This window comes from Lepidochelys kempii, chromosome 6, assembly GCF_965140265.1.
Source record: "Lepidochelys kempii isolate rLepKem1 chromosome 6, rLepKem1.hap2, whole genome shotgun sequence".
Taxonomy (NCBI): domain Eukaryota; kingdom Metazoa; phylum Chordata; order Testudines; family Cheloniidae; genus Lepidochelys; species Lepidochelys kempii.
In genome coordinates, this window is record NC_133261.1 from 30,060,244 (window position 1) to 30,081,610 (window position 21,367).

At 43.2% G+C, this 21,367-nt stretch overlaps 1 protein-coding gene across 2 annotated transcripts in view; it reads left to right on the forward strand.

Moving 5' to 3' along the window:
* Nucleotides 1-7,409: 7,409 nt before the first annotated feature.
* SERGEF (secretion regulating guanine nucleotide exchange factor) overlaps nucleotides 7,410-21,367 on the forward strand; it is a 255,648-nt gene continuing 241,690 nt past the window's right edge. Inside the window, exons 1-6 of one of the 2 annotated variants that reach the window (XM_073347362.1) lie at nucleotides 7,410-7,640; nucleotides 14,711-14,849; nucleotides 15,514-15,669; nucleotides 16,268-16,362; nucleotides 18,611-18,671; nucleotides 20,011-20,124. In XM_073347362.1, coding sequence (XP_073203463.1) covers nucleotides 7,605-7,640; nucleotides 14,711-14,849; nucleotides 15,514-15,669; nucleotides 16,268-16,362; nucleotides 18,611-18,671; nucleotides 20,011-20,124 — 601 coding nt within the window. In that variant the 5' untranslated portion in view covers nucleotides 7,410-7,604. The remainder of the gene's footprint in view (nucleotides 7,641-14,710; nucleotides 14,850-15,513; nucleotides 15,670-16,267; nucleotides 16,363-18,610; nucleotides 18,672-20,010; nucleotides 20,125-21,367) is intronic. The other variant, XM_073347361.1, reaches the window with a different exon arrangement.

Below are 21,367 nucleotides of genomic sequence, written 5' to 3' on the forward strand. Positions count from 1 at the left end.
CAATGGCTGTTGATGGGTTGTTTGACATGGCGTTGGTTACTTTCCTTGCTGTTGCCTCTTGGGAGCTAATATCTGGCTGATTTCCCCAACTTATAGCATGTTTTAGTGACAACCATACTACAGAGTTCTCATAACTTCATATGAATTAATGATATCAGGGCCGGCCCACAACATTTTGGCACTTGAGGCGGGGAACTCAAATGATGCCCCCATGACCCCTCGCTTGGGCCAAAACTTTGAAAGTTCTCAATTCTGCCTTCTTCTTGTTCTACTCCTTTCATAGTACTGCTCTGCTACTTACCCCAATAAAGGAGAACTAACAACTTAAAATGCCTTGTTCAAAAATTTTAAGTAACACATTTGCTGTTCAGGCGTTTGAAAGTTAACTTTTCTTGTCTGCATAGTAAACACTGGCATTTTTATCTGTTTGAATAATCAAAGTGGTGCTTTCCATGCCTTCTTGGTTGCAAAGATTTGAACTGCTTCCTGCTGAAGGTCCACAGTCTGGGTCAGCTCATGCTCTACTGAGATGGTTACAAGGCCAACCAGCCTCTCCTGTGTCATTGTGGATCGTAGATGTGTTTTTATTAACTTCAGCTTGGAGAAGCTGCGTTCTCCACTGCCAGCTGTTACAGGAAGTGTTAGAAGTATGCGCAGGGCAACAAAAGCTTTTGGAAAGAGGGTGGTCATCTTATTTGTGCACATATATTCCAGAACAGCCTTTGGAGTTGATCCTGCTGAAATGTATCTTGAAAGGGCTTTCAGTTCATTACCTAAATCACTCACATCAATATCGCGCATGTCATCATGTGTCACTGTCTCTAGTGCCCTGCATTGCTGGTGTAGGTCTTCTTCAGGTACAGTGAGGAGTTCTGGAATATCTTACAACATCCCAAATATGCTGTTGTGTTCCTTGAGCTGCATGAAACATGCTTCAACTGACTGTATTGCACAATCTAGCACCTGGTTAAAGAATTCAACTTTGAATTGTTGCTTGGGGTCTCTTATGGGATTATCCAGTGCCTCGTAATCAATATGTCATCTTCTTCGGTGACTCTTGTAGACTTGAATGGGTGGGAAAATAGCTTCAGTGTGAAGTTCCTCTGCCAACTTCTGTGCACTTTTCAGAACGTTTTGAAATACCTCATCTGACTGGTAAGACTGTAGGTATGACTTTGCTTTGTCCAGTTGTTCCATTACTCCAGATATATCAAGGTCAACACCTTGGAGTCTCTTGCTTACAACATTTACTTCAAATAGTATGTCATGCCACAACACTAAGCCACACAGAAATTTGAAGTTATGTATGTTTCTGGTGATTCCATTTCCCAATGCCACTGTTCTCCCACAAACAGTTCCTGTCATAGCATTATCCTCCATAAGGGCAACTATGGCATCATCTATCTTCCCAATTTGCTGTGTGATAGACTTTATTGCCTCCACTTGACTTTCCCATCATGTGGCACTCAATGGTTTCAGTGTCAGAGAGGATGTGCCCAGATGTTGCTTCAAAATTTGCCATCGATGAGTTGATGTAGAAAAAAATACAAAGATGCTTTGAATTACATTAAAAATTTCAGCAGCCTCACTAGAAGCTGATGCTGCATCACTGACCACCAAGTTCAATGAATGAGAACTGTATGGGACAAAAAAAGCTTGAAGGTTTAACTCTGGGATCCATGTCTGCACTCCTCTGTTCTTTCCTCTCATGTTGGCACCATTATCGTAGCCCTGACATCTCATGTCAGCTATCACAATTCCCGTATCTTCCAGCTTTTCAAGAAGCACATTTGTCATACCAGCTCCTGTAGTATCAGTGTCAATAAATTCTAGAAAATGCTCTGACAGTCACAATTGCAGGGACATTTTCACTAGGTTCTGTTACAAAACGCACCAATAAAGTCATTTGTTGCGTATGGCTGATGTCAGGAGTGCAGTCCAGAATAACAGAGTAATATCTTGCTGACTTCAGATCTGCAACAATCTTCTGTTTGACTTTTGTTGCCAGTAACTGTATGATCTCATTTTGAATTGTTTTTCCAACGTAGTGGTGTGTGTACATTTCTTGGGGGGTGACTCTTCTTAGGTGCTGGAATACAGCATCAAACTCAGCCATCAGCTCCACAATTTTAAGGAAGTTTCCATTGTTTGGCACATAAAGCTTATCTGAAGTGCCATGCAGTGCTAGGTTTTGGGTAGCAAGCACTCTCACAATGGCAATGAGCCTTTTCAGAACATTTTGCCAGTAAAGAGACTCTGATGCAATTGTCTCTTGATGCTGATCATCTTTGGTGGCCTTTAACCTTTAGTCTCATCTCAAGCTCTTTCCACCTATGGAATGCTCTCTGGTGATTTGCTGCCTTCTCATGGCATGACACATTTCTAGCCAGATTTTTCCAGTCCTTTGTTCCTGTAGAACCCAATGTGGCTGGAACATTAGACTGGAAGAATCTGCAACAAAAACAGGATGCAGCTTCTGGGTTTTTGAGTACATAAGCCATGGCCTCTCCACTTTGTCACCATTGGGGATTTCACGCTAGTAATGTGTTGGATGGAAACTTCTATTTTCATTGTCTTTGGGGAACATGAAGTTTTTCACTTGCTGTGGCCCATGCACTACAAGGAAGTCCCTCAGGCTACTGCTCAAGTGGGTCCACAGTTCTGGATCATCTAGACTTAAGGAACTAAGCTCAGCAGCAGCTGTTTCTTGCGCTTCCACCACTCTTCTCTGATCTACACTTTTCTTCAGGAATGTGCATGGTTACATCCATTTAAGATGGAGATATGGATGCTGCAGTAGCTGCCAGGTCACCTGCACTCTGACTAACTGGAAGATCAGGCATCTCCTCACCACTCACATCCTCACTGGGGCCGGAAGGCTCACCGTGAACATTTGTGTCTATGTACCTCAGGAGAGCTCCCTCCTGCTTGGATAGAAAAGCTTCCTTTGCTTGCTTTCTTTTTCTGAATGCTGCCCCAGAGGGGCGTTTTCTTCTTTCATGCATTACTGCTGTTCTGTGCCAGCTACAGTGGCTCTCAACACTCAAGTGAAGGGGACAAATAAGCAGGCTGGTAGCAGGGCCTGGATGAAGAAAGATATCAACGTCTTAAGGGCCTAACTGGCTCCTACTACTTCAGCTGACTGCCTGTTCTCCTCAAGTGGGTTCAGGGAAGCAGCAAAAAAAGGAAGCTCCCTAATTTCAGAGTAGCAGCCATGTTAGTCTGTATCTGCAAAAAGAATGAGGAGTACTTGTGGCACCTTAGAGACTAACAAATTTATTTGAGCATAAGCTTTTGTGAGCTCACTTCATCGGATGCTTATGCTCAAAGGAGGCTCCTCCTCCTCTCTCTCCCCCTGCAGCTCCTGCTGCTTTCTGTTATTCCCTCTCACCTTTTCTCCTGCCTGCCTGTTACGTCTCTTGTGCCCTTCTTCCTCCAGCCCAGCACTTCACCATCTCTGTGCAGCTAGAGCAGCGAGAATACATATGCCCCAGCAGCAGATACAATTGTCTACACTCTGGGTTCTAGTGGCGTCCCTCCCTCAGTCTGACACCTGAGGCAACCACCTCAGTTCGCCTCATGGTAAGGCCAGTCCTGAATGATACACATATACGGATAGAGAAATGACTTTCAGCAGATCATAATATTTCCCCTGATACCTTACAAGGCATGCTTTATATGTAAGATCAAGATTGTATGAAAATGAGGAATATGGGGGTTACAGCACGCTCCCCCAAGGTACAGAATGTCACAGTGTGCCACTGGAATAGAAATAATACTCATGCAGGGTTTGCCACTAGCTTTAATTGGGACAAAATCAGACCCCTTACACACAAAGGCATCTGATTCTCTAAAGCTTTATAATTTGTATAGCTAGTTATACCTGGGAAAAATGAATGTAAAAAAACCCTACCAAACTAGTCTGGCAGCATTTTACACAGGTGTAAATGACTACACTAAGTGCTCTTCTCTTTTACCTCGATAGACTGGTGCTAACATGCTGTTCCTGAGATACTTCACATTGTCTTTTAGTCTTGGTGCCCATGAATCCAAGAAATGTCACTGCTTGATGCTGCCACAAATAGGTAAATAAAATAGCAAATATTTCTAAGCAAGAAACATGCTTTAGGTATGGGCCAGATCCAGGTCCCTTTGACAGTAATAGCAGTTTTGCCATTGGCTTCAATGGGAGCAGTACCGCAAAATAATCTGCACCAATTGGTAACTCTTGAATGAATATGCTGTACATGCTTGTTTTATCTCATATTGAATAAAATTCACCCTCTGCCTATGCATTGCACAAATCTCACTTAAACGCTGTACTGGTGTCATAATTGCGATTTAAATCGTACCTAGGCCTAGTTCTGCCCCACCTTCACTGAGGTGAATTTCTCCCCACTGTGACTGCACAAGCTTCCTAGTAAATGGGAATCGCCCAGTTTAGTCACCATTTTAAATTTTGAAGCCAAGGATTTTTAAGGTCTCAAATGTGGTAGTTACCTACATTCCTGCTTATTAATATAGAGTTTGATATTGTTATCACAAACACATTATTACCACTATTATTATGGGCCCACACACACACACACAAGAGGGCTACCTTAGGATGCATCTTTGTCTTGGCTTCCCTAAAACCATCAGGCTGACTCTCTGCACATTATGCTGGGGCAGGGTTTAATAGTTGGTGAACATATTCTGTTTTTTAGTTCAGCCCCTCTAGTCTTGAGAGACACGACAGACCCTCTGTTTGCCTCTGGCAGGTATAATCTGCACGGATTTCTGTGCAGGGCAGCCAAAATATAGTTCAAAATAGCCACAAGAGCATAATAAACTTGTGTTTATTTGGGGGCATAAATCCAGACATGAGCAGGAATTTGGTCCTCTGTATATAAACTGAAGTCTGAGACAGTACAACAAACAGATGAAGCTGAATATGGGATTAAACAATTGACACCATACTGGGATGTCATAGTCAAGAATATTTAAATAATAACAAAAGGTTTAGCATAATTCTGGATTTTTAAAAATTTGGACTATACCACAACAACAGTTCACATAAAATACCACAGAGAACAAAGCATATAATCTCTCAATATGGTATTAATTTGTGGGTGACAAATGATGATTTACTTGTATGGTAGGATCAGGGCCCTGCTTGTGTTAGGCACTGTACACACATATAACAAAAGGGCAGACCCTGTTCCAAAGAGCTTATAATCTATTAGCCATTTGGCAGTTTGCAAGTGTAATATCAAAATAGCTAATACAAAATTGTGGGCAAGTGTTAAAATACCAACTACTATCCTATCTTGCAAAAACCACAACAGGAAAGACAATGCGACTGCTATTTCTAGATCTAGCTAAATAAACCACCATAACGGTCTTTAATTTTTATTTTTTTTTGTAAATCACATTTATATGATTTAACCCCCCCCCCCCATGTTTGAAGAACATTATGAAGATTGAAGGTAAGCATCTGAAAGGTAGTGTTGGGAACACTGGGGCATGGCCACTAGGTAACTCGAGGGGATGGAAGACCACGAGTGTCGATGAAGCCCCCTCGCACTAGGCCCAGGTGTCCTTGCCCCACCCCCTCCTGCCTGAAGGCACTCGCAGCAGCTCTGCGTGCTAGGCCCAAGTGTCCTTGGCCCCCCCGCCTGGAGGCACACACAGCAGTTATGCTGAGAATCTGCAACAGTATGTTGCAGAGTCAGACTGCCTGAAACTAAGCAAGGCCAAACAGGGGAGATATGGAAGAACAATGCTGAATAAAGCAGCTTTATGTATAGTTTAACAAATGATACAGAGAATCAGGGAACTAGCTGGGAACTGGATTGGCTGGCTATATGGATACTTGGAGCAGCTTGCTATTGGATAAGTATGCTGGGAAAAAGGATGTATAAAAGCCTGTGTAACTTCCTGCTCTGTTGTGCAGGATTTGAGATTTTATTCTCCCTGTACCTTTTTGAAGCTTCAAATAAACTTTTCTGCTTCTCCACCCCGTTGTGATTATTGGGTGCAGCACACCGGGTAACGAACCAACTCAAGCTGTTGTTCAGCCTCTCGGCACTGGGTGCCGGCAACAGTAGGAAAGGCCAAATGGAAGGTTGTCTGTGTCTCCTGCAGTCAGAGGCCCTGAGCATACACCTTACGTTTTCAGAGTAGCCGCCCTGTTAGTCTGTATCCGCAAAAAGAAAAGGAGTACTTGTGGCACCTTGGAGACTAACAAATTTATTTGAGCATAAGCTTTCGTGAGCTACAGCTCACTTCACTGGATGCATTCAGTGGAAAATACAATGGGGAGATTTTATGTACACAGAGAACATGAAACAATGGGTGTTACCATACAAACTGTAAGGAGAAAAGAAAAGGATTCAGAGTAACAGCCATGTTAGTCTGTATTCGCAAAAAGAAAAGGAGTACTTGTGGCACCTTAGAGACTAACCAATTTATCTGAGCATGAGCTTTCGTGAGCTACAGCTCACTTCATCGGATGCATACTGTGGAAACTGCAGAAGACATTATATACACAGAGACCATGAAACAATACCTCCTCCCACCCCACTCTCCTGCTGGTAATAGCTTATCTAAAGTGTTCATCAAGTTGGGCCATTTCCAGCACAAATCCAGGTTTTCTCACCCTCCGTCCGCCCCCGCCCCACACAAACTCACTCTCCTGCTGGTAATAGCCCATCCAAAGTGACCATTCTCTTTAAAATGTGTATGATAATCAAAGTGGGCCATTTCCAGCACAAATCCAGGTTTTCTCACCCCCTCACCCCCCTCCAAAAACCACACACACAAACTCACTCTCCTGCTGGTAATAGCTCATCCAAAGCAACAGCTCTCCCTACAATGTGAGAGTGATCAGGTAATGTGAGCTACTACGGGGGGGGGAACCTTTTGTAGTGATAATCAAGGTGGGCCATTTCCAGCAGTTGAGGAGAAGGCCTAGGGAACAGTTGGGGGGGGGGGAAGGGAGATAAACACCGGGAAATAGAAAAGGAGGACTTGTGGCACCTTAGAGATGAACCAATTTATTTGAGCATGAGCTTTCGTGAGCTACAGCTCACTTCATCGGATGCAATGGAAATAGTTTTACTTTGTGTAATGCCACATCCACTCCCAGTCTTTATTCAAGCCTAATGTAATGGAGTCCAGTTTGCAAATTAATTCCAACTCAGCAGCTTCTGGTTGGAGTCCCTTTTTGAAGTTTTTCTGTCGCAGTCTTGAATGACAGGAGCACCGACGCTCCTGCTGGCTGCAGGCAGTGCCCAGACGCCAGAGGCCTCAGGGCAGGAATGGGAGCTGGGCCGTGAGGCGGCTCCTTGTCTCTAGCTGCAGCGTGACGGATCTATGTGTGCGTGAGGGGAAAAGTCCCCCCGGGGGAGAGCTCGGGCCTGCCCGGAGAAGGCTGGCTCCGGAAATGACAAGGCGCCGCGCACAGCACGCGTGGCCCTGGGTGAAAAGAAGCAGCGAGCGCTCGGCTACCTGTAGCCCAGCCGAGCTCCCCGCCCCGTCCTCTCCACCCGAGCGCTGCCCCGGCGCAGGCGGGGCTTCAGGCGGGAAGGGGCCGGGCTGCGCGGGGTCGCCGGGTTGGGCCCATGGAGGCGGCGCGGGCGCGGGCGCTGTTTGCTTGGGTAGGTCGGTGCCTCCAGGGCAGGCGCCCTGAGCGGAGGAGGGGAGGCTACTGCCGGGGGCTGCTTTGCTGCCTGTGCAGGGAAAAGGGAGAGACGAAACAGAGGCCGGGGAGGTATTTTCCTCCCATTCTCTCTCACCCCCCCGGCCCTTGTACCTGCCCCAGCAATTTCCCCTTCCCTAAAACAAAATTATGGCTCCTTTGCAAGAGCAAAGACCGACCCCCGCACCAGTGGGAGCCGGACTGTAGCCCTCTGTGCCTGCAGGGGGCTGCGTGCTGTGCCGCGTGCAGATGCCCCTTGGCCGTGATTTCTGGAGCCTTTTGCCGGCGGGATGACGGGTCCCCCTCACGAAGCCCCAGGCGTGGCCCTCACAGGCCGGGGTGGGACCCCTGCACCATTCGTTCGAGTCGGGGGCTGTGGTGGAGAGGGGGCTAGCCGCGCACCCAGGGCTGGGCAGAGCGCGGAGTAGCCCTGCCGGCGAGCCCCAAATGCCGCGCTTTGCAGTAGCGGGGGCTGGTGCAGCGCGTGGGTGTCACGGCAGAACGGTGTAAATAGGCTTCACCCCCTTCTGCTCTTTTATCTGTCAGACGTCTCACAGAGAGTCGACAGCCCAGCCCATGCCCTTACGCTGCCTGGGGAGCCTCGCTGTGGCAGGTCTGAGGAATGGGGGATTGCTGGAGTCTTGTAGCAGCCGGGGCTGCAAAGCCGAGGGGTGGGGAAAACTGCGAACTTTCCAGGAGTCCTTTGAGCTGCCCCTGTCTTGCATAAAGACAGGTTTCAGAGTAGCAGCCCTGTTAGTCTGTATTCGCAACAGGAAACGGAGGACTTGTGGCACCTTAGAGACTAACCAATTTATTTGAGCGCAAGCTTTTGTGAGCTACGTCCGATGAAGCTTATGCTCAAATAAATTGGTTAGTCTCTAAGGTGCCACAAGTACTTCTTTTTGTCTTGCATAAAGTAGACTGAGCAGATTGCAGCCACTGTTGTGTTTAATATAGAGCAGTGGTTCCCAAACTTTAACAGCCTGCGAACCCCTTTCACTAAATTGTGAAATCTCATGAACCCCCTCCTAAAAATGAATATTTCCAGGGGTTTAAGTTTAAATTCTCTCTGCACTCCATGGGGCTCCTGCTGCTGGACCCTGTTGACTGACTCGGTCAACTGAGCTCGGGCTGCAGGTCCCGCTGACCGCCGGGGTTTGGGCTGCCAGCCCCAACTGCCCGGCCCCGCTCTCGCTGGGGTTCGGGCGGCCGGCTCCCCCACTCACAGGGGCAGGGCTCAGGCTGCCAGCCCCAACTGCCCTTCCCCACTCTCCCTGGGGCTCGGGCTGTCTGCCCTGCAACCAGGTCCCACCTGCTGCCTCCAATGGCTGGGGACCTCTGGCCACCATTCATGAAATTTTTCTGGCGAACCCCCTGTAACGTTTTGCAAACCTCCGGGGGTTCACGATCCCCAGTTTGGGAACCACTGATCTAGAGAGATTATGCAAGAAGATTACAGGGCATAGCGTGGACACAGCCTGCCACTCCTTGTGCATGGGCAGGCTGCTGCCCAAGTGAAATCAGTGGGGCTCACTGGTGCTGAAACTGTTTTTGCAGTAGGGGTGCTGAAGGCAGAAACCATGTATTTGGGGGGTTGTTACTACTTCAAGCCAGTGGGTGCAGCAGCACCCCTAGTTCCAGCCCCTATGATAGGGCTCCTTGCAAGGACAGCAGTTCACCCGTGTGCACAATTGCAGGGTCAAGGCCTAGATTTATAACAAGTGGGAACATTGCACACTGGGTCCAGTGGTCTCCTCAGGCTGCCTGCATTAAATGTGAGTATGGCTATGCGTTGCATTGTTGAACTCTGTGGGTTTGCCTTTGCGACTCCTGATGCAATTCTAGGGCACACATTATGGGCATTGCCATTTGTACGGTTGAGTGCTAGCAAAACATCCCCTTATACAAACATACCACACTGAATAAAAGTGCTAAAAATAAATAGTAAAAGGCTGTAATGGTTGTATTAAGTTCTCTGTTTCTGAAGCTACCTTGTTAATCTTCGCATAGAACAGATTGTGTGCTTCTATGCTTCCTTTTTAATGTTTATCTTTGTGATCCTCCCTTTTCTGATCCCATCTGAAAAAGTTCAGAAATAAAATATATTTTCTGAAAGATTCTATATTATGCCTTCCCTGCCCCCCCCCCCAGCAGTCAGAATTTCAGCAGCTGTGTGTATTTTGAGAACTGCTACTGTCCAAAGTTTTTGAAAAGAAATCCTTCCTAGGAGTTTGAGAGAGGAGTTTGCTCTGGCAAGTGTGCGGTCTTATGCCACCAGTGTCTGCAGAATTTAAGCTTTTATTTAAAAAAGACATCAAATTTCTGTTTCTTATTGTTGTGAAGATCACTGTATAAATGTAAGCTGAATGTGATGTCTGCCGGAGACTGCTGACACTCCTATGCCAGCTCTGCTACTTTATAGCTTTGCTAAGCATTAACAGAGTGAAATTAACCAACTCAAGGCCAAATTGGGGTTGCTGCTCAGAACCACAGTTGCCAACTTTTACGTGGTAAGTAAGCACCCTGACTTTCACAATAAGCCAAAAAAATCAAGCTAATCCCATTTCAAAACAAGGCCAAAACAAGCCAATCCCTAAGAACCCCAACGCTCTATGTGACTAGATCCACCATGGGTGCAGTCTGGGACTGGGGTGGGCCCGCCGTGCACCCCAACTCTCTCCCCCCTTTGCCCCCACTTGCTGGGAGCTGATAAAAAAAAAAAAAGAAACAACAAGCCACAAGCCAAAAACTAGCTAACAAGTGACTCACAAGCCAGTTAAGCCAAAAACAAGCCCAATTTCTGTGTTTTTTTTTTTCATGGATTTGGCATGTCTGTTCAGAACCCTATTTAAAGGTTTCTGGGAATAGACACCTGAAAATGTACTCTCTCCAGTGCATCGTTGCAATGTGTCATATGATAATAGTCACCTGGTGGTATCCAACAAAAATAATCCATTAGTAGCGGATTGTGCCTTTGGCCTTTACACCGTGGAAGAGGGAGCCAATGGGCTATGCATGCCACAACCCATTTGCAAAAAGATGATAGCTGCTGATTGTCAGTCTGCATTCTGCTCAAATATCTGCATGGTTCGTGGACACCAATTCCTCTGAAAGTTTCCCCCTTTGAAGTCAAGAGGAGTTTTGCCATTGACTTCAATGGGACCAGGATTTCAGCTGTGGTGCATAAAGGGACAGCGGAGGCATGGTGTGGATAGCTATAGTTGGCCCTACCTGCTCCGATACTCATCCACAAACTCTGGTGTGCAGTAGCCATATTGGTCAAAAATAGTCATCATACAAATTTGCAAGAGTAAGTGGAGATATGCACCTCAGGCAACTGGAAACCTTTCCCCCCCATTCTGAAGGCTGCTAACTGCCCAAGGTATCCATCTTCTCTCTTCCTACCATCTCACCTTGCCCTTTTATTTTCATCATCTAATTGTGCTATACTCTTTGCAGTGTGTATATGAGTTTCCTTCCAAGAAGAGTTGTGCAATTAGTGAGCAGTGATAAATCCCCAAACCATCTGATATTATATGTACTATTTATAATGGAGTGATTAACACCAATTTCTAGCTTCCTGTTGAGCTGGAATCTTGAAATGTAATGCACACATTCATTGTAGGCCATGGAGTGCAGCCCAAATCCCTAAAATGAACTTTGACCTCTCCATCCAAGTGCCCTTTTGTGATACAGTCTTAAAATTTGCTACATTAATTTCTTATTGATACCATCTCTCTTTAAGAGAGATCAGGTGCTCCATAACCTGTGTGGGAGAGAGAAGGAACCCAGATGAGGCAGGGGATTTGAGGTGGAAAAGGGCCAGTGAAAAATCATAATGATTAATTTCTGCTTGGGGGCAGTAATTTTGGGCTGAGGTCAACACCACCCAGGACCAGGTGTTTGCTAAAAATGTTGTGGAAGGCAAGGAAATGTGCTGTTGGCACTGATGTTGATAGCAGTCCATGAGTCTGGCTGATCTGACTATCAACTCATGCTGCTGAGAATCCTCAAAGACATTTTAAGACTTCCCATATTTTATTTTTGGTGATTACTTCGTGCTATTTATTTAGCTGGCTTGGTTTTAGCTTATAAATATACCAGTAGCTTCTCTTTATGCCCTGTCTGAGTTGAAAGAGCTGACTAATGAGAGACAAGTGTTTCCATTTCACCACTTCCAACTTCCAAATGAGACAGCATGTGCTTCTTACCTCATTGTGTGGGTATTATGCTGAGAGAGCATGTACATTAATGAAAACTTTGTGGAGGGCGGTTACATTTATTAGCATAATTACTGCATGCATAATTTTAACACTAACAAGCCTTACACATTCTTTAGTTGTAGGCACACTGGGCTAAATTCAGCACTGATATGTTTGAGGCACAATTCGATGAATAGCATCGTAGTTATGCTAGCATACATCAGTAGTGAATTTGGCTCAAAGTGCCTCAAATTATCTTGCCAAATTTTCTTAGTTAGCCAGGGATACATTTTATTTGTATAATTATAAAAAGGAATTTGAAAATATTCAACAGCTTTTCTGTGGAATATTTGACAAGCCCAGGGCTCCATAAAAAGAACACAGCTTATGCCATTTGTATCACTCTGTGGTTTGAGGGTTTGTATGATAAGGAAACAGATGCATGCAAAAAATAAGCAAATTTTGGCATAGAGAAATAGGATAGCTGTTTTTTAAAATAATCAGCCAGATGTTCACAGTCGGTCTCTGCTTAGGGACTTATTTGGTAAATTAGTGAGAGCGGTGGCCATTTATACTATGTATGGTATCACAGTGCAGACCATTCATAGTTTTCCTTATGGCAGTCCATGTTGTTTGAATGAGAAGCTGCACTGGAATTGATTTGACACTGCATGGTGGGAAGGATGGTTTAGTAATGGCTGGAGCACTGGACTGGGACTCAGGAGACCTAGATTCAGTTTCTGGCTTAGCCGCAGACTTGTCGTGTGATCTTGAGCAGATCACTTAATCTGTTTTTTGCCTCAGTTCTGCATTTGTAAAATGGGGATAATACTTTTTACCTGACAGGGATGATGTGAGACTAAAATTCAGGAAGGGGAGTGAGGCGCTCAGTAACTATGGTATTGAGGGCAACATAAGTACTTAATTGACTGCCCACAGCTTTATGGACTGCATCAGTGATGCTGACTGCCTTATTTTTCTGCATCTCAAGTTGTGAACTGAAACTTTCCCATGATTTAAAATGTAGTATAAACCTTGCTCAGCAGCTCTGAAAATCAGTCCCTATACTGTACAGTAAAACATTCTGCATTACCTACGATATTTCTCTAAAAACAGGCGTTCCCTTGCTTAAGATACATCATGGCAGATGTAGCGATTGCTGTGATAAATATGTATTCTGTATTGATCACAATTGCAAATATTTTTTATATGAGTGCTAGTTATGGAGAATCCTGCATTTGTATGCCAGCAGTTAGGCACTTCACATTTTTATATTCTTTAATACCTAGTAGTTTATTAATGCAGTCTCTTACACTTTTACATAGTAACTTTAATCCATATGTTTGTGGTTTATAACAGGTTGTATGTGTATCTGCTACAGTTTTACATGCATACTGTAGGCATTGCCATGCATCTTCTAAATATTATGCGCAATACAACAATTGCCACTTTGTCTCAATCCATTTGCTCACTCAGGCTTCTAGTTTACAGTGCAAATATTCTTAGGAAATTATAATCTGCTTCTAATAATATTTCGGGCTACAGTAGAGAAAAATTAAACTAATATATTTTAAAACCAGATGGGACCATCATGTAATTGAATGATGCAGGACATAGAATTTCACCAAATGATTCCTGCATCAGTTACGTAACTACTGTGAAAATATTGCATCTTGCAAATTTTAGTCTGAATTTGTGTAGCTTTACCTTCCAGCTATTGGATCGTGTTATGCCTTTGTCTGCTAGATTAAAGAACTTCTACTTCAGAAATATTGTCCCCATATATCAGAGTAGCAGCCGTGTTAGTCTGTATCCGTAAAAAGAAAAGGAGTAACCTTAGAGACTAACAAATTTATTAGAGCATAAGCTTTCGTGAACTACAGCTCACTTCATCGGATGCATGTAGATACTTACAGACTATGATCGAGTCACCTCTTAACCCTGTCTTGAATAAAGAAAATAGATCGATCTTTAGAGCCCTGGGCGGATACAAAATTTGTATCTGCATCTGATCTGCAATCGCAAACATGATATGAAGCAGATATCCGCAGATTTGCAGGGCTCTAGATATAAAATTTGGATCTGCATCCATCCGCGATCTGCAAACATGGTCTGTGGATATCCCCATCCACAGATACAAAGTGGATAGCTGCAGATTTGCAGGGCTCTATTGATCTTTAGTCTCTCACTGTAAATGCAGGTTTTCCAGACCTAAAATCCTTCTTGTACGTCTTTTCTGAACCCTTTTCAATTTGTCAACGTCCTTTTTAAAGAGTGGACAGCAGAACCGGACAGAATATTCCAGAATGGTCTCACAAATACTGTATGTACAGTGGTAATACCACCTCTTTACTCGTAATCAGTACTCCCCTCCTTTTTTTTAAAATTTCCTCAACAAAATTCATGTAAGAGTGCAAGATTTAAAGATGGAGGTGCCAACAACCTTTGCAAAGTGCTTAAATGGACCTGCTGCTCTTTGAATAAAATACAGCTCTTAAACTGTATGATATTATACATGCAGTATTCATCTCTTTCAGCTTCACCGCAATCTTGTGAATTCTTAAGCGCTAGTGGATAAAATTGGCTGCTGTTTAATGGCAGAGGCATGTTGAACTGGCACTATCTGATGCCTGCTCAGTAATTTTTAAAGGGTTTGCATATAATGGGCCTAAGATCCAAGGTGTCTGTGTTCTAGGTTCTGCATAACAAAATACGGACAAGTTGAGTTTTTGCAAACCCTAAATAAACCCATTTCTAATTAAAGGCTAATAAATTGCTTTATCAATAAAGCTCTCTCATATTTTTATTTTTCTGTATGTGTTTAAAGGGTACAAACAGCTATGGGCAGCTCGGCCTTGGTCATAAAGACGATGTGCTGTTGCCCCAGTCTCTGAAAGATTTTTCCTGCAAACATCAAAACATTAAGAGCATTGCTGGAGGAGGAGGACACTCTGCAGTTATTACTGGTAACAGACATTCACATGACATATGTAATGCAAGGGCTGGCATGTTTCTGAATGAGAAGCTTCTTGCTGGGCCTCTCCCAGCGCTGTGCTGCCACCTAAGTGTGGATTGCAGTTTCTAGCAAGTGCCAATCTGTAATTGCAAAGTGGAAAAGTTATTTGCTGCCAATGAATTGAATTGTTTTGAAGGGGAGTTATATTATTTCAGTTGCCTCTAATGGTCATTTTATGATTATGTGATAATTATTTCTTAGCCTGTTCTACCCGCTTAGTATGCAAGAGGGTTCATTACTTTGGGGGGAAGAGAGGATATTTCACTTTACCTTAAGTGGTGTCCAAACCCCTGATTGGAAAGTTCTACCATAAATAATGGCTGCTTAGGAAATAGGAAGGTTTTGAAGGAGAAAGTGAATGGGATGAAAGACTTCCCTCTGAAACACTGAGGGGGAGCAATGTTAATGTTAGCATCATCTCTCTTGGCAGTCACATTCTCCATGGCTGTGTCTATACAATAAAGAAAAGTGTATTTTTAATTCGTTAAAGATATATAATTTTATCTTGAGAAGACAAGGCCTATGCATGCAGTGCTAATTTATCACAGGATCACAATGTGTGTATGATTCTATTTTGCCTGTGTTATGACTGTGACAGTGGTTTTATTTTGCAGGTGCAGGAGAACTCTTTGTATGTGGCCAAAACAAAGGAGGGCAATTGGGACTCAATCACACTGAGGATGTCCTGTGTTTTACTTCATGCACTGCACTGTCTAGTGTTTGTGTGATACAAGTTGCCTGTGGTTGGGATTTTACAATCATACTTACAGGTAAGTCCATCTCACTAATAATAATACCTACCTCTTATATAGTGCTTTCATCAGCATACCTGAAAGTGCTTTACAAAAGAAGTCAATATCATTATCTCCATTTTACAGATGGGGAAACTGAGACTCAGGGCAGTGTAATGGCTTGCCCAAGGTCACCCATCAGGCCAGGAGCAGAGCCAGGAATTGAATTCAGGTCTCCCAGTCCAGTGCTCTGTGCACTAGGCCATACTGTCTCCCACTAGGGCCTGGAGAAATATTATGACATACAGTAGAAGCACAGAGCTCTGTCGTACCATGGTCAATACAAAGCCTGAGTGCTCAGAGGTTTTATGCTATTTGCTTTGCAAGTGGAATTGCTGAATGTTCCGCACACTCACTCTTCAGTTATCTTTAGACCTTTACTGAATATGGTTTATAAGACTACAAGCCCTTGAGCTTTTGGAAAAGGGACCGTTCAGTTCTTTATATGCTGTGCTGTGGTATCTGGCATATAGTTCTTTTAACGATGTGTTATGGTATCTTGCTTATAACCATAAATGTACCCTAAGGTATAATGTTATGAGTTGCACTGCTCCAACAAGGCTGTATTACGTTGCAGGAAATGGCCAAGTTTTATCCTGTGGGTCTAACTCTTTTGGACAACTAGGAGTCCCTCAAACTTCAGGAGGATGCTTGATTCCACAAAAGATTGAGGTAAAGACTCAACAAAGTTGTCCTCTACAGATCTGGTCCTGTTTTCAGCGCCCCAGACAAAATCACTAAAATCAGTGGAAAGACTCCAATGGAGTTCAGTGAGTTTTGGATCAAGCCCTTGGACTCATTAAAGAGAAGAGAATTACTTGTGTGAATGATAAATAGCCAGGATTAGGCACTTTAAGAGAGTGAATACTATAGACATTAGAAAGTCAGCACTTTAGGAAGTTAAGGGTCTGTGTGGTGGTGTGTGTGTGTTTTAAATGAAGAAGGTGCCAACTTTTACTAGAGGAAAATGGTACATTTTGGAAAAGGACATAAAATTTCATCCACACACATTTTAATAGCCACGGTCAACCAAACAATGGGCCAAATCCTCAGATGTTGTAAACTGACTGAAGTCAAAGGAGTTATGTTGATTTTCCCCATCTGAGGCTCTGACTCAGGGCTTATAAGGTGTTAGAAATGTTTCAGTACACATTTGAGGAAAGAAGGAAAGGATTTCCACTGATCTTAAACTTTATTTAGTTTCTTAGGGCTTTATGTTTAAAAATTCAAAGGATCAAAGGAGAACTTGTTAAAAAACACAGCTGATTTCAATGCAATCAGCTGTGTTTTGGGATGCCTACTGTAGGAAAGGTTTTGTTCAGTTGAGTTCCTTCTGCTGGCACATGCTATATAAATGCCAATTCTTTGGTTTTGTGCTTCTTCATTTATAACTTAGCAGTGCAACATAATATGTGGAAAGATCTTTTAGCAAAGGTTGTAGAATCCATTCCTAAAATTTTATTTTTCATAAGAAAAATCAGTGTGAGAAATCAGCACTTTTGATCATCCCTACAATAAGAAACTAGTGTGTGTGCGGGGAAATTAAAATTTTATGGATTTTAGGTGCATGTTCTTTGACATTCTAAACAGCAGCTAAAAAAAGAATTTTAAACGAAGTGAAAAATACGTTAGTATTGTCCTCATTTAACCTCCAAACGTTTATCAAACCATATCAATTTCAAAAGAAATATGTTTGGAGATTAGGGAAACCCATTTCTTATTGGTCTGTCTCTTGCACTCATAAGCACTGAGGGGCGGACTCTTAAACCCCAGCCTGTGCTGAATAATACCGTACTCCACAGATAGTCATCATTGCAGTCAATGGGAGTACTTATGGGGTAAGGCACAACTCAGCATGAATAAGGGTATCAGAATCCGTGTCTGAAGTAATTGCTTTAAAAGTCTTATAAGAAATAGCTACTGAGACTTATGTATCCTCAGAGCAGCTTTCCTACTGTTGGCTATGAACCCAGCAGTGTGAATGAATTCCTCATGGCAGCACTATTCTCTCCTTCTAATTAATCCCTATTTACACTTTGGTTTCGATTTTTAGAACATTAATGAAACTCTCTCCTCTCCAAATAAATTCCCATTTCTGTTGTATTGGAGAGAACTCCTGGTCTGTAAAGCTTCAGAAACGACAAAGTCCTTTCTGGTTGTTTGGTTAGGATTACCAGTCTCATTGCCAATGCCAAAACCTGTCTGTTGCTTTTTTTAAATTCAGGGTCAGCATGGTTATAGAAACGAGAGAAAGACCTGTAAAGTTATCTAGGCCTCTTGGGCTCATGGCCTTATTTTTGTACATCACCTACCATCTTTGGAAGGTGCTGCATTACTACTGATAATTATAGTCTCCCACCCTGACAATGCAGGCTCATTCTGCATCTACAGTATTTTCTGGTGGGGGTTTTACACAGCTGGTATAGATCTGTCAATTACTAATTTAATAAACCACTTGAGCGGTGTTTTGTAAGTACTACTTGTGTTACATTAAATGCTCATGTTCGCTGCCATTTCTTTTATATCAATATTACACCCACAAAACTATGTTAAAAGAATGTTAAGTTTGCAAAATCAAGCCCTCAAATTAGGAAATGCCAGAATTAAGGCATCCCATGCAACCTTAATTTGGTCCCTTCGTGCATAAGTGTTATAATACAGTTTAATTCAATGTTCATACCTAAAGACAGGGTCTGCTGTACTATTGCACTTCTGGAAGCTTTGTTTGGTTTTCTTAAGAAATTCCCAAGGCTGTTTTGAAATGAGACTGAAATATATTCTAAAATAAATATCTTTGTGCTGAACTCTGTGACATATAGTCTGTAAATGTGATACCATTTTCTTGCATTTGCATTGGTAAAATGTGTTTCCCTCTGAGAGGTGTAAAATGCAAAAATGATTTTTTCTTGTGTTTGAATAGTCCCTCACAGAGAAGGTGGTGAATGTTGCTGCAGGACTCAGACATGCTCTTGCTGCTACAGGTGAATATGCCATCATAAATTTAACATTTCAATTAGAAACTAATAGTACTTTTAGTATGTGAGATGTCTAATAGCTTACATTAAAAAAGAAGGCAGGGGAGGGAAAGGATTTATGATTTTATTCCTATTCGCTACAGAAGCCATAGGAAAATGACAGCTGAAAAATCCTGTCCAAGTTAAGGGCAGGCATGTTAGGCAAGAACATGATAATGAATATGCTAGAAACACCTCTTTCTAAAAAATGGTGCTGAAAGAAGACTGTCCAAGAGCACAGGGACAGATTTTCAAAGCTATTTAGGTGCCTAAATAGCTTTGAAAATTTGTCCCTTAATGACTTCTTGAGTCTCCTACTATCAGCAGTGCTCTATCGTGGCGGGTCATAGTTTGTATGAACTTTCAGGCCTTTTCCTGCTATCTGTTTTCAGAATTCTCCAAGGCTTGATGGGGAGTCTTCCACAGACATTCTATGGATTTGGCAGGGTTTTGCTGCAATCAACAGTCAGCACATTGCTTTCTTGTTGTTACTTGCATATGAGTTCCAGACAGTTGGGTATTGGATGAAGGGGTAAAGGGCTGAGATAGAGATGGGAAGAAACGTGTAGTCTAGTGGTTGGAACAAGAATTAGGAATCAAGCACCCCCGAGTTCTGACCACAATTCTCAATTATAATCCAGATCTGGATACTTGTATCCTCTGGGCTAAATTATGACCAGCCATAGGAGTCTGAGCAGAGGACTACTGGGTATAAGAGGTTAGGTCACAGTGTAGCAGGGAAATCAGCCTCTGTGGGGTTGTTATTCCTTTACTGCTTCCCAGCATGTCGGCCAGCACAGCTGAGTTGTCATGGAGAGTGTAGTAAGCTGTGCCAGGTAAAGGGGTGGCAGAATTTATTTCTCCACTGGAGGCTGAATTGTGGGACTTAATTGTGATTCTTTGAATCACAGTTCGGTCCCATATCCTCTCTCGAGGCAGTGCAAATACGCAGTTCTCCTTACCGTGAGTCTTGAGCAACTGCACAATGTAGCCCTCAGGGATTTGGAGCAAGACACATACCCCTCTTTGGTTCAGGTTTCTCCATTTATAAAAGGAGAGTAATAACCACCTGTCTCTTGGAGGCCTTGTCAGGATTCATTCAATGTGTGTAAAGTGTGTTTGGGATGAAAAGGGTTGTATAAGTGGAAAGTAGTATTCGTTATAGATAACTTTTTTAATTAACACCAATATAAACTAAGCCAAGCAAACACTCTTTTGAAATTAGTTAACAAGAGAAAAGCCAGTCAACTGAATTTGTCAGTAATTGTTGTGTTTTAATTTCCCTTTGTATGCCTGCACTGAGAAGAAAGTGGCATGGTGTTCCAGTGGGGAACAGGCATGGCTTCTTGGGCAAACCGGGCAAGCCAAGGGAAAATGATGCCATCCTTCTTGACGGCAAAAGAACCTTGTAAAGTAACAGGTAACTAAAGAATCACACTTTTTCTTTGTAAAGACAGTAGCACTGGGAACAGTAATATATAAACCATGTACATATATACAAACAATGCACCTTTTCTTTAACCCCCCTGGTGTGTTATCTACGCTTCCCATAATTTTGCAGTGATTCAGATGCATTACAGAAGGTCATTACAGAAGTAATGGATTCATTGATGCTGGGTAAGGGGCAAATCCAGACCCCCTCCTGCATGGTCACGGTGGGAATTAGTGCAGCTGCTGTGTGCAAAGAGGGGATGTGGATGTAAGGGAGTTGTGTTCTGTGGCAGCATGGAGGGGCTGGAACATGGGTGGGCTGATGTGCTGGGAGTGGGACTTCGACACTCCATGGACCCTCCTGTCTCTCTCAGATTACAGGGATGCGAGTGGCCATGTTAACCTCCATGGAGTGGCTCTGCAGATGTGCTGTGGCTTGCAGATAGGTTTCCCCTCTGTGTTCCCAAGCGTATCTCTTTAACAACTTGTCATAAATATAAAGGGAAGGGTAAACCCCTTTGAAATCCCTCCTGGCCAGGGGAAAGCTCCTCTCACCTGTAAAGGGTTAAGAAGCTAAAGGTAACCTCGCTGGCACCTGACCAAAATGACCAATGAGGAGACAAGATACTTTCAAAAGCCGGGAGGAGGGAGAGAAACAAAGGGTCTGTGTGTCTGTCTATATGCTGGTTTCTGCCGGGGATAGATCAGGAATGGAGTCTTAGAACTTTTAGTAAGTAATCTAGCTAGGTATGTGTTAGATTATGATTTCTTTAAATGGCTGAGAAAAGAATTGTGCTGAATAGAATAACTATTTCTGTCTGTGTATCTTTTTTGTAACTTAAGGTTTTGCCTAGAGGGGTTCTCTATGTTTTTGAATCTAATTACCCTGTAAGATATCTACCATCCTGATTTTACAGGGGGGATTTCTTTATTTCTATTTACTTCTATTTTTATTAAAAGTCTTCTTGTAAGAAAACTGAATGCTTTTTCATTGTTCTCAGATCCAAGGGTTTGGGTCTGTGGTCACCTATGCAAATTGGTGAGGCTTTTTATCCAACATTTCCCAGGAAAGGGGGGGTGCAAGTGTTGGGAGGATTGTTCATTGTTCTTAAGATCCAAGGGTCTGGGTCTGTAGTCACCTAGGCAAATTGGTGAGGCTTTTTACCAAACCTTGTCCAGGAAGTGGGGTGCAAGGTTTTGGGAAGTATTTTTGGGGGAAAGACGCGTCCAAA